Source organism: Helianthus annuus, chromosome 10 (assembly GCF_002127325.2).
Source record: "Helianthus annuus cultivar XRQ/B chromosome 10, HanXRQr2.0-SUNRISE, whole genome shotgun sequence".
Taxonomy (NCBI): Eukaryota; Viridiplantae; Streptophyta; class Magnoliopsida; order Asterales; family Asteraceae; genus Helianthus; species Helianthus annuus.
This window is the reverse complement of record NC_035442.2, coordinates 3,322,485-3,336,532: the sequence shown is the minus strand read 5'-3', so window position 1 is coordinate 3,336,532 and position 14,048 is coordinate 3,322,485. Positions and strand designations below refer to the sequence as shown.

Below are 14,048 nucleotides of genomic sequence, written 5' to 3'. Positions count from 1 at the left end.
CAAAATGTTAATTAATTTATCATCATGTTACAAAACAAAATTAAATTAAATTTAGATCCAATAGTTAACTTGGGTAATCGAGACTGTGGATATTTTAGATTTTTGGTTAGATTTATAATCCTCTTTTGGAGCTAACCTCTTTAAGAACTAAAAGATTAACAATATATAAAATCCTCCAAAACAAATTTGTACATATAATAAAAGAAACCATTTTATAGACAATTGTCATTATATTAGGTCATCTCTTATAGATAATTATTATTATTAATTTTGTTTGTAACATTGACTGCATATTCAACGTTCAAAAACAAAGTTGTCTCGCAAATTTAATGGGATAACCAAAATAAGTGCATGTTAATTCAATGGTTATTGGATTTTATCATCCCCAACTATTGGCTATTGGCCGCTGCCACCCTCAACTATCACTTTGACGCCTGACACCCCCAACTTAACACTTAGTGTGTTCTGTCACCACGTCAATAACTAAACACTAACTTTTGATCCTGTTTTATACTTTTGGGGGTGTCATAGGGATCTTAGGAAGGTTTTAGGGATCTTTGGACACCCCAAAAAGTATAGTAACAAGCTCAAAAGTTAGTGACCAGTTAACGACGTGGTGAAAGAACAAACTAAGTGTTAAGTTGGGGGTGACGGGCATCAAAGTGATAGTTGGTGGTGACAGCGGCTAATAGCCAATAGTTAGAGATGATAAAATCCAATAACCCTTAATTCAATAATTAGGGTCATATGACAAAATAAAGTCTGTCGATTAAAAGAAAATTATCAAGATAAATACTTAATTTAAGTTAGATATATTAAATATTATTTAGTTTAATATTTTATAGATAATTATTATTTAGTTTACTCTATTTGAACGTTTTGTTTTGTTTGGTATCAAATAGATTTTACGAAACTTAAAATAAAATTAACTAATATTATTTATCATTTATACATTTACGGAGTTTTAAATTAAGGGTAAAATTTATTGAGACTTCGTTAACAAATTTTGCAACAACCAAATAATGTATTTTTATCACGAAAATCAAATTTTGTATTAATATATTAAATATTTTTATTTTCACTATACAAAATTACATTTACTCGACCCATGTAATATATACATGAGGTTTTTTAAGATATAACTTTCTATTATTTGATATATAAAATTAGACTTACTCAATACACGGGTTTTTAAGGATATATATATATATATATATATATATATATATATATATATATTATTTAGTACAGAAAATTACATTTGTTCAAACCATGTAATACACATATTTTTAAAGATGTAATTTTTTTATTATTTAGTATATAAAATTATATTTATTCAACCTATGTAATAAATGAGGTTTTTTAAAGATGTATTGTTTTATTATTTGGTAAACAATATTACATTTATTCATGAACCCGTGTAATACACGTGGTTTTAAAGATATAACTTTTTTGTTTGGTATAAAAAATTACATTTATTCAACATGTATAATATGGTTCTTATAGATTTAACTTTTTATTATTTAATATATAAAATTATATGTATTCAATCCGTGCAATAAAGGAGGTTTTTAAAGATATATTGTTTTATTATTTAGTATATAAAATTTATTTATTCAACTCGTGTAATACACGGGGTTATAACCTAGTATATAAATGAACACTAACATTAACATTTTATCTCTCCTCCACTTACAATTACTTTTTATACTCTTTGTATTATAAAAACTCCACGTACAAAGTTTGATGGAATGGATGTGAATCTTCTAACGGATCCATAAAGAGACAAAAACACCAAAAATATGTGCTTAGTTTATTATTACATTAGAAAAACATTCATTTTTTTAAAACACTTAAAATTAACTCACCCAATAAAAAAAAGTATTTAATCCGTATTTTCTAGTTCTTGGCCAAGTATTATCCTATGTAGACACCATGTGGCGATGAATTTTATGCGTGGGCCCAATTAATTGTATGGGCAAAGACCACGTGGCTTGTCCCAAAATATGCAAAGCAAAACTCTTGAGTTTTATTGTGTAAGTGGAAAAAGTATTTACCATAAAGAGGTAGGGGTGTCTATCACTCATCACACACTTATCACTAACAACATCTAATCAATTTTTGGCATGTTATGAAACTTTATTCCATCACTAGTGATGCATTTTAGTGGAAATGTCTATCAGTACCACACACTCATCTCCATAATCAAAATTATTCACAAAACAACCTAAAATAAAACACGTGATGTACACAACACGTTATCATCACCACGCGTGATGATAACGGGTGGCGACGGTGTTTCCTTACGTTCCATGCGAGACCACAAGTCCATAACGAGGGGCCCGTCACCCCTAATAGTGTTATTAGAAAATTATTTCTTAAAATAGTGTTTTAAATGTTAATTTGTTTCTCACTCCTATTTTTATTGGACAACTTCAATTTATTAAATATTTATAGATATACTCATGGTATGTGATCTCTTACCAAATTTTATTATTATTATTTTTGAATCTTATAACAATAAATGTCGAAACTAGCATGCAACGGAATTGTAATAATAACTAGTGAATACATATGTCAGAAGAATTGTTTACTGAATTCCGTTATAAAAAATCATACGTAAAAAATCATACAAAGTAAAAATTATTGCCTTTGAAAAAAAGAGACTTATTTTAAAAAAAATCACTCAAACATATCATCATCATACTCAGTTAATCCCACTAATAGCAAAATTAAGGTAGGATCTAAAGAGGGTAAGATGTACACATAAAAAATACTAGTGATTCTAAAAACTCTATATCCACAACTCTTTCGTGGTAGTTAAATCCACAACTTTACTTTTATTAAAAACAAAGAAAATTTTATAGTAGGAAAGTTTTTTTTACCTATTAAATCATAAATTTTTATTTCATTATTTTACTAGTGGCGGTCCAATCCGGCTAACTCAAAAATTGAGAATTGAGAACTAGAATAAGTTTACAATGGAATGGATGATAAAAAAAATCTTACTGTTAAATATTTTTGTATGTTTCATTCTATGTATTGAAGGTATCTTTTAACAAATGTGGTTAGTTTTATAGAATTATACTATATTATGTTATTTATATAAAAAACATAAATGAAAGGAAATACATAGATGACTGTAAATAAATTTGACTGATTATTAGACTATGGGGTGTGATCATGACCTTCATGATCACCATGACCCTTCATATCAGCGTCATGTCATCTACTTCTAATCCATCATCCAAAACCACTAGTACCCTAAGGGTGTGGTCATGACTCAAACCACTATTATCTTATTTTAATTTATTTTATGAAAAGGAAAGGAAATATTAAATAAGGAAAGGAGAACCATGGTTGCCATGGTTTAATCCATGGGAATCATGGTGGATGAGACAAGGGGTGGTGTAGCAATCCATTAATGCTACGTGCCGATTTACGACCCAACAATGCCCCTCACACCCTATATCCTTATAAATTAAAGGAAATACATAGTTTTTTTTCCAAAGTAGATTTAATAATAAAAAATATTATTTTAATGTTCAAATATATATATATATATATATATATATAGGTTAGAGAATATAGCATACCATGATTAAATTCATAAATATTTAATGAAGTGAAGTTATCTGATTAGAATAGGAGTGAGAAACAAATAAACCATTAAAACACTATTTTGGTAAATAATTTTTTAGTAACACCATTTTAGTAAATATTTTTTTTACCAACACTACTATAGGAAAAAACTCAACAAAACTGACAAATTTTACCTGATTACAATTTCCAAAGACCAAAACATTATAAAGGAATATTCTTATGGAAAACTTACAAGTTTTGTCTTTTATCTATGTACATTTTTCAGACGGTGTACTTTTCAACGAATTTTGACAGGTTTTGCCCTTTATAGGGAATTTTGTTGCAAGTTACGTTCTTTGAGCCTAACTCAGTTAAAGTTTTCTGTTAAATCTTATTCCATATGGGTAATTTATTCTTTTTACTTATTTAAAGGACAAAATTTGTAATTTATTCTTTAAAAAGTATTTCAAAAAAAATTATATATATATGTGTGTGTGGGGATCTTGAAATTGGGTGTTTGTTCATCGTGATTTCTTGTGGGTAATTCGATTTGGAGATTTGGGAATCTTGAAACCGGTTCTTCTCCGATCTGAAGGCCGGTTTTCTTCTGAAGCATTGACTGTAGAACGAGATCGGTGAAAGGCTAAATTGAGTGGACCTCAATCTTTAAAAGAAACCCGAGAAGTTGTTGAAATGAAATTGATCCATGTGTGTTTGTAGATGAATTTCTCTCAGGTGGGTTTGTGGATCGTTAAGATTTCCTGTGTTACCACCACCTCCTCAATGCATCACCACTGTCTTCACCACCACCTCCTCAATTCATCCCCAAATCCTAAGACACCCCCCCCCCCAAAAAAAAAAAGAAAAAAAAAACAAACAACAATCCACCTCTTATTCTGCAGCCTACCCTTATACACAACATTCGGAGCTTTCTCACCACTTTCAGAAACAATATGCTCTGAATTGAAGTTTTAGATGCACCCTTCAAGTCCGCCAATGAGTACTCAGAAACACCGGCGCTCCGCCACCATCTCCGCCGAAAGCAGCCCCTTTTCCGTTCGCTGGAGCATTATTCCGATGAAAACTTTCTTTTTCCGATGTGGGTTTTTTTATAAAAGAATGAATTGCAACAACCCATGAGATTTGGGGATTCGTATTCTATGGGTTTGTTCATTTTGTGATAAACTTGTCATTAACTTCGTACGAGCCTACTCTTAACATGTATAGCGCTATAGGGTAACGCACCGCATGTGAACGTTGGGTTATGTTAAGGCATTCATTTATACTTGCGTTAAACTTTGGTTTGACTTGTTTGTTCACATCCCGGTTTATACATTAATCTTGATAACTAGGTTTGCCATGTGTATTGTTCATTTTATACTTATATGCTAGTACACCAAACTTGTATACTCGCCAATACTTTTTGTATTGAACCACGCTTTAAAACATGTTGCAGGTTTATGATGATGATGACCATGCATGGAACTTAGTAGGATGCCTAGAAACGTATTTTAAACTTTAATACTTGTTGAATTGTAATTCATTTGTTTCGATTTGTTTTATTTCTATTTCCAACAATGTAATTGATTCTTTTAGCAATGAAATTAAATTTATTATTAAATACTTATCACATTAATGTTATGAAGTCTCTTGCAATCTCGTTTTCGTCTCACTCCGATGTTTCCGCCATCGGTTGGGGTGTGACAGGTTCGATTAATCCGATTGGTGGACTAGTAAGACGACCGGTTTGACATTTTGTCCGATTATGAAAATATTGAAAAAACCAGCTTATATTAATTAGTAACACTGGAATACAATAATAGCCTTTATATTACATGAACTGAATAGTAAAAATGTGTAATACATAAATATAAATTATTTATATAACTAAAATTACATATTACACCATATTACATAAAACAGTGCATACAAAAATATTTTTTTTATTGTGTATCTTTTAAACATAACTTTTATTCAAAGCAGATGAAAATAATTTTAGGGATTAGCATTTGGTACAGGTACCGGTACGGAAAAACGAAAAAAAGTGGGTACCGGTACCCACTTTCCCCGTTTTTCGGTACCGGTACCGGTATTTACGGGTAAAACACCGATAAATATCGGTACCGTGCCGGTACCCACTTTTTCCGTTTTTTGGTACCGGTACTTTCGGTACCGGTTCAGTACAAAATGGGTACCGTGCTCATCTCTAAATAATTTTATTGGTTTGCTATAAATTAGATTTGTTATTCTTATTAATAATTTTTATACGTATTTAATTAATAATTAGTCATTATAAATCATGATATAAGTGATTCATATATGATAAATAAAATGTATTTATATTTATAATTTATATTTATATTTATATTTATATTTATATTTATATTTATATTTATAGTTATAGTTAATATAAAAATGAACTAAAAACGGAAAGACAAATGTAACCCTAATCATAAATATTTGTGACTGAAAAAAAAATGTCTTTATAATTTAATGGTTAATTTATTATTATGTTACAAATAGGTCAAAAGTAAATTAATAATATCAATGTACGATTAAAATTCTTTTTCCTAATACTGTAATACAAAGGAATTTGAGGGAGAGTTTTTTCCTAAAAGAGTGTTGGTGGAAAATTTATTTATCAAAATGGGTGATTTGAAAAATATTTACCAAAACATGTGTTTTGCAATGACTTTTTTCTCAAAATGGTGAGGGTGGAAAAAATATTTACCAAAATGGGTGATTTAAAAAATATTTATTAAAATGAGTGTTTTTTCTTATTTCTTTATTATTAACTAATCTATTATATTCTTTACTTTTTTTTTTCAGTTAACCTAATATGTTTTTAATTTATTTTTCTCCAAACAATTACTCTTTAGATTTTATTTACTTTTTAACTAACTAAAATATAATTCTTTTTTCTCTTAATGCCTTTTCTTTTATTTCTTTTTACATTTATATAAGCTAAATCATTCTAATATAAAGCTTACTCCTATAACTTTAGAGATGTAAACGAACACTAAAGTAACACGTTCATGTTCATTTATTTAATTTTAACCGAACAAATAATTGAACACAAACATGGTTTTCTTTTTCGTAAACAAGATATGTGTTCATATTTACATTAACCGAATGAAATAAATGTTGTTCGTGACCATTAAAAAATAAGTTGATAATAATAATAATAATAATAATAATAATAATAAGTATCGAGTTGGCCAATGAAATTACGAACCAATCAATCTTTGTAAATATTTTTCCCTTAATAAAATTTATGTAACTTTAGGAAACACTATATTATGGGTTTTCATTTGAATTGGTAATAAACTATGCAGACAATAGTAAATGAAAAATTACCCTAAAAAATATTAAATTTAGAACAGTAAATGAGAGGTATTAGCATTTAAAAATAAAATGAATTCAACGATTTTAATTTGTTTTAACCTGGGTTTCATTATATATAAAAAAAGAAAAAATATATAATAATTAATAAGTTGGTTAAAAAATCTATATAATGAGTTAGATTGAAGAAAAGAATATAAATGTGATAGGTTGATTAAGTAAAAATAGAAGAATTATAATAGATTAGTTAAAAATGAAAAAATATAGAAAAACACTCATTTTAGTAATTATTTTTTAAATCACCCATTTTAATAACACGTGTCAAGCTTTTTATTAATTTATCAGGTAAAAAATAGATAGATTATATATAGTGGAATATATAATTTATTTTAAATATAAATAAATAAATAATACTTGGGGGCTGTTTGGTAGCCTCTTAATGATTTAAAACTTCTGAATGAATAAGAGTTAATCTTAAGTCTGAATGGTTAAGAGGTAACATCTGAATGGTAAATCATCACATGTCACATTTTTCTACATTCTCATTGGTAAAATTGTTAATGGTTCCATTAAGAGGTAGCCTCTTAATAACCATTCAGAGGCTACCAAACATCCTTGGTAAAGTTAAAACCAGGTGCGAACGCGGTTTTAGTCAAAGCCATGACTTACAAGCAAAAATCACAAAACAGTGCATTCAACCGCCACGTCTCCCTCCTTCAACCGGCCACGTGGATGCATCAAACGCGTATTTTACCTCTACAAATTAACCTGTAAATAGCACATCACGTATAACTCCAAAAAGTGAAAACAAACATGTTAACTTAACCATGGTTACTTCCATAGTTTATCCCAGTGTACTTGAACCACACACACCCCCACTATATAAACCACCACTTATTCTCTAACAACTCAAAACACAAAAGTGAGTTCTTGAGAGCTGAGAGCTGAGAGTTGAGTGGTTCTTCTTCATCTTTCACACACCAAAAACACACACTAAAAACACACACTTAAACTTTCTTTTTTAATTTTTTAATTTCCCCTCTGATATTCCCCACTTCTCGTCTTTCAACTATAAAAGAAATTATTATTGATTTGGGTTTGTTTTTAAAATGGATTTATTATGATGAATTTCTAGATTATTATGAACATAAAAGCAAACTTTATTTTTTTTAATTGAGAGAGAGAGAGAGAGTCAGGTGTTTTCAGAATAGAGATCCATCTTTTTTAAATTGGGTTCTATTTCTTTTAGATTAAAATCACCTTTTTAGGGGTTGTTTTTTGTTCCCCTAAAGGTTGGTTCTTTATTTTCTTCAATATTTTCTTGAAAAGTTTCTTGAAAAGGGATTTTTATTATTTTTCTTAAAAATCCCATCTTTTATTTTCTTGATTTTCCTGCTATTTTTCTTCTTGGGAAATCATATTTTTATTAATTTTATTTTTAAATAGTTTTTGTGAATTAAAAATTGAAAAAAAAAATTTAAAAAAATGAATTTCTGGAATGACATTGGATTTCAGCAATCAACATCAGGTGGTGAATTAATGGATGCACTTGTACCTTTTATAAAAAGTGCATCTATAAACTCTCCAAATTACCAAAACACCCTTCCTTTTTCCACCCCTTCCACCTCTTATCCATGCCCCTTTTCGTCTTTTCCCCCTCCCCCTATCTCTTCTTCTATCTCCACTATCCATTCACAACCCGGTTTATACCCGGATTACACTATCCAACACCAAACCGGGTACGGGTTTGGGTACGGTCAACCCGAAGTATTAACTGGGTCAAACCCATTACCCGAATCCCAAATTTACCAAACCCAACCCACTCATTGGCCTCAAAATAACTTGAATTTCATTGACCCGGATCTTATACCCGAGTCACAATCCGGATCCGGGTCAAAACTCGGGTCACCTCCAAAACCGGTTAAGCTTTACCGCGGTGTGAGACAAAGACACTGGGGAAAATGGGTAGCGGAGATCCGCTTACCCAAGAGCCGGACCCGGCTTTGGTTGGGTACATTCGACTCAGCTGAGGAAGCCGCGCTGGCTTACGATAAAGCGGCTTACAAGCTGCGTGGAGAATACGCGCGGCTCAATTTCCCACAGCTTCGGCTCGACTCGGCTCAAATGACCGACTACAAGCCGTTACATTCTTCGGTCGTCGCTAAATTGCAAACAGTTTGTCAACGTTTGGCTGAAGGAAAGTCGGTTGACGGGTGTAAGAAGTCCGGTTCACGGCGGTCGGCGGCTAAGAAGGTGGCGGCGGAGCCGGAGGTTGTAAAGGCGGAAGTGATCAACGGCGAAGGTTCTGATAACTCTTCGCCGTCGTCAGAGTTGACGTTCCCCGAGTTTACGGGGGACGACAACGTCTGGCCGGAGTATTTTTCGTTGGAGGAATGTCCGTCGTATGAGATCGAGATCGATTGGAATTCGATCTAGTGTGGCAAGGAAATAGAAAAACCGAACGATGAGAGTGTAAAGCGTATTTTGTAAGTTGGGATAAATTTAGGGTTTATTTTTGTAATTTAGGGAAGTTGAGCCAACTTGTATTGAGTTTTAGGCAAATACAGAGCTCTTCACTTCATTGTAGTTTGGTAATTTTGTATTTTTTAATTTGTTGTCTTTGGACTATGGGAGAATTTATGAAATCCCGTTTTTGTCCATTATTTTATTGGGTGGTTTATTTATTTTTTGAAACTACAATTTTTTTTATTCATTTGTGATTCTAAATATTAGGTGCTTCTAAAGTTAAATGGTTTATTATTGGCTATTAACTAGTATTAAAAATAAATATGTTTTGAATGTTTATTAGCTTAAAATTATATAAGCTAACATGTTTATTTGGTAATGTCAATTAAAAGCTCAGGAAGATGTTCATTTCAAAAGCAAGAATACTTTACTAAGAGAATGATACGTGCATAACACATCAGCCACGTTTACTTGCATCATGTTCCTTTGTTTATTGCATGCATGTTCCTTTGTTTATTGCATGCATGTTCTTATTGTACTAGGTAGTTGTGAGGGTGGAATGAGTGGTTCCTGAACAGGAGTCGTAAACTTTTTTACTAATTAATAATAGAGAAAGTTATGAAAATGTTAGTTGACCAAACCTGTTTTTAAATTTGTCACGCTCTTGCGTCCTTGGAACGGCGCATTATGCGCGGGATGCGTCCTTCAAGCACGGAATAGGTTCTTAGAGCGAAACCCAATAAAAAATGGAGACGTGGCTACGGTATGAGCCCTTCAAGCATGAGATGCGTCCTTCAAGCACGGGATGCGTCCTTGGAGTACGGGATGAGTCGGGCAAGTTTCTGAAGCGTCCGGTGAGGTTTCCGGCGAGTTGCAGATTTCCGACGAGTTATTTCATTGCAACGGTTTCGATGAAATATTTTGGGTGGGTTGTGCAGGTGTTACAGTGGTCTAAAAAACTGGGTTCGGATAACTTTTGCCGCAGAACCATCTTCTCTTGAAGAAGCTCTTTGATAGAATTAAATGTTTCTACCAAAGGCATTCCCATCAACAAAATGTTTGAATTAATCTTTTATAATTCAAACGACGAGTCTTTCTTTGTTTAGTATATACTTATCTAAATAGATTTTTTATAAAGACATTAATTAAATTATTTAGTTTACAAATATATACATAAAAATATCTTTTATTTGATCTTAAGACATTCGTAAGTTTTTAATCAAAACTTAAATTTTATACTTATGATTCAATGTTAATATTTAATTAACCAGTCATAAGTATGATCCAAAGTTAACTAATCAAGATGATAAAGACGTCAAGGGAACCAATATCAATATTATCGAAACCCGGTAACGTTTTTTCGTTTCTATAGTTTTTAACCGATATAACACATGTGCCAATGCCCTTTGTGCATATTATGAATTTATTTTCTGGGTTGTTTATTACAGTTGCTTTAGAGAGTGGTCGTGCCGTAATGAATCAAACTGATACCTTATGACAAGAAGATTTCATTTAAATTCGATGAAGACAATATCTAATTTCCGTTCGTTTTCTGATGACCATTAATAAAAGTCTATGACAATCGCTTTCTAAAGTGGATTTGAATTTGCGATACCCGGTTTTCACTAATGGACAATTATATGTTGCATTTTCAAAAATTAAAATCAAAGCCGGTGTCAAATTACTAATATTAGATATTCAACGACAACGTTAGCAATAAAACAACTAACATTATATACAAAGAAATTTATAGAGATTTATGAATTTTTTATCATTTGGGATGTATAATATACATTTAATTTTCTTGTTACTTCCCTCATTATTATTTATACTTTTAAGTTTTATATAGATTTTAATTTTAATTATTACACCGTGCGTCACATTGCCACACGGGTAACCTTGTACTTAATATTCTTAACACGCCCCTAACCTAAATGCTTGTTTGGATGCTTAGCTTTAAAAAGAAAAAAAATGACTATGATAAGTTGATTAGGGATGAGATTTTCTCAAAACACATGTACTCATACTCGTACTGATTTTAGGTATTGACGGGTGGTTCATAGGACAACCCTTAATAATGTTAAAAGACGAATTTATCCTTCATTTAATCGCGTAATTATCTTGAATTAGATGACTACGATTGCTCATGTTTCAGGTGCAGTTCGGGAGCTAAAAAAGGATAAAACGCAGCTTTGGAAGGTTTAGAGATGAACAGGTCGTGCGTGGAAGGAACAAAGAAACAAAACACATGAATCAGGGCTTCCCCACGGTGGCCCTGATTGTTGAATTGTTCCACCATAAATCAGTAGAGAATGGCGTAACATCTTAAAGACCACCGTAAATTACGGTGGGTACCGTAATTTACGGTGGAGGCTGCGAGGAAAACGTAACTGCCTTAATTAAAATCGTTTTTGGGTGTCTTTTCACATTATCTCATCATTGGACGTTTTTGGAGCATCTTAGGGGCGATTTTGGCTGTTCTTACTTGGTTGGAAACAATTCTAAACATTTCGGTTTGTATTTTGATCCTTATGAACATTGATTTTGTTGGAATGATGATTCACCAAGCCATGTCCGGCTAAACTTTTGGTGACCATCTTAGGTGAAGGTTTCTACTATGACTTTTGTGTGTTTCCTTTTATTTCTAGAATGATAAACTTGGTGTGTTTGCTATGTTTATTATGGTGTATGAATGTTTGATTGTAACGTGTTAATTGATGATTTGATTCTAGTCTAAATTGTACGTTCTTGGTGTCGTTGACAATCGGGATATCACGGGAAGGTTAGGGTTGGATATTGATTAATTGATCATCGGGTAACAACCTCGCGTTTATATAATCCGAGTACTCTGTTCCCTTTTATCACGTCAATCATTTATGCACGAGTTATGTCTATGTAACTCTTTCTAGTTGGAATTTGACACAATTGTTAAAAGAAACTGAATCCTAAGATGGTTGCTTGTTCCTAATCTGTTTACAAACTTAATCTTTGATTTGTAATTTAAGTAGTTAATATTAGTTCTTAAAATCAAAACAATCAACTCTTGAATTTTAATTTTTGCAAATTAGTTTAATTTTAGTTTAAGTGCAAAGCTATAAAATCACACATTTTCCACATACTCCCTGAGTTCGATACCCATTTACCACTATTTATAGTAGTTATTTGGATTAAATTTGCGTGTACCTACGACAGCACGTCAAATTTTGGCGCCGTTGTCGGGGAGTTGTGCGCAACGTGTGTTAATTTAGTAGTTTTGTTATTTTCGGGTTTACGCTGGTTGTGTTTAGTGTGCAGGTACTTCCAGGTGTATGCATACTAGAGGCTCTCACAAGTCGTCACCACTATCGTTCGATCCGGAAATTGAAAGGACATTGAGGCAAAACATAGTTCTATTACGTGAAAACAGAATTGTTGGTTCACCTACTTCACCCATTACACCAAGAATCATCATGCAAGAATCTCAAGTACCACCCACAACGGGTCAAACGACCTCAATTTTCACACCTACTGTCACACAACCATCACCAAACACCACCATACCTAATACCACAACCGAAGTCACACCAATCAATGCCACGCAACCAATTACTACCCAAGTTGAACCCACTATTACCTTTAGCCCTTCTACCACCATCCCACCACTTTCCCATTTCTTTCCCCCAACTATGGGTCAATCATCCTCTAATTTCACAATCGCACCAAATTCAACTATTGTGCATGCTATGCCATCTTTTAGACCACAAAACCAATCGGGGTTTCAATATTTAACTCTTCCCTTTGGGCAATCTTCGGGAGTTCAAGGGGATGGTTATGATGATGGGTATGAAGTGGAATTTAGGGGATACGAAGAAGAAGGCTTTTACTATGGGGGTGATGGAGGATATTCGGGGTTACAAGGCGAAGCGGGTCAGCAAAGTCAACCCATTCAACAATTTCAAAATATAGGTAGACTACCGGTTGGAGTGCAACATATTAGACCGCAAGGGCCACAATTGCAACGCCCTACACCGCTACAACAAGTGCGGCCTCAAAACGTGCAACCTCAATTTCAAGGGCCGATTCCACAACAACCAATGTATCCACATCAACATCAATATCAACCACCGTTTGTTCCTCAAGGGCCTATGCAAGGGCAAATGGGTCAACCAAGGGCACCATTGGGCGCACCTCAAAGAGATCAAAGGGAAGTAGTACGGGGAATTGAAGCTCACTTCCGGCCCATTATCACTAACAATCTTTCGCCGGTAGTGATTCCTCATCGAGCGGATGGAAGGACCTTTGAAGTTAGAACAACCGTTCTCCAAAGTTTACCAAAGTTCAAAGGGTTAGCAACGGAAGAACCCTACTTCCATTTGGAGATATAAGACTCCATTTGCAACACTATTGGAGGTCAAGGGTTTTCTGCGGATGATGTCAAGTTGGTCCTTTTCCAGTTTTCCCTTGAAGATAAAGCGAAGAGATGGTTTCATACATTGCCCTCCGCGTCTATTTTTACATGGGCCGACATGCAACAAATATTATTGGATGAATATTACACTTCTCAAAAGACCAACGATGCTAGAAGAGGTTTGAGAAGTTTCCAACAACAATCGGGGGAAATGTTTCATGAAGCTTTTGAGAGGTTCAACATGATGTTACGGAATTGCCCTCATCACGGG

At 32.8% G+C, this 14,048-nt stretch overlaps 1 protein-coding gene across 1 annotated transcript; it reads left to right on the top strand.

The window, feature by feature from the left end:
• The first annotated feature begins 7,821 nt into the window (after positions 1–7,821).
• Positions 7,822–9,592, top strand: LOC110889587 (ethylene-responsive transcription factor RAP2-4). Its single transcript, XM_022137150.2, has one exon. The coding sequence runs from the start codon at positions 8,410–8,412 to the stop codon at positions 9,358–9,360; it is 951 nt and encodes a 316-aa protein (XP_021992842.1). The 5' UTR covers positions 7,822–8,409; the 3' UTR covers positions 9,361–9,592.
• The last annotated feature ends 4,456 nt before the right edge of the window (positions 9,593–14,048 follow it).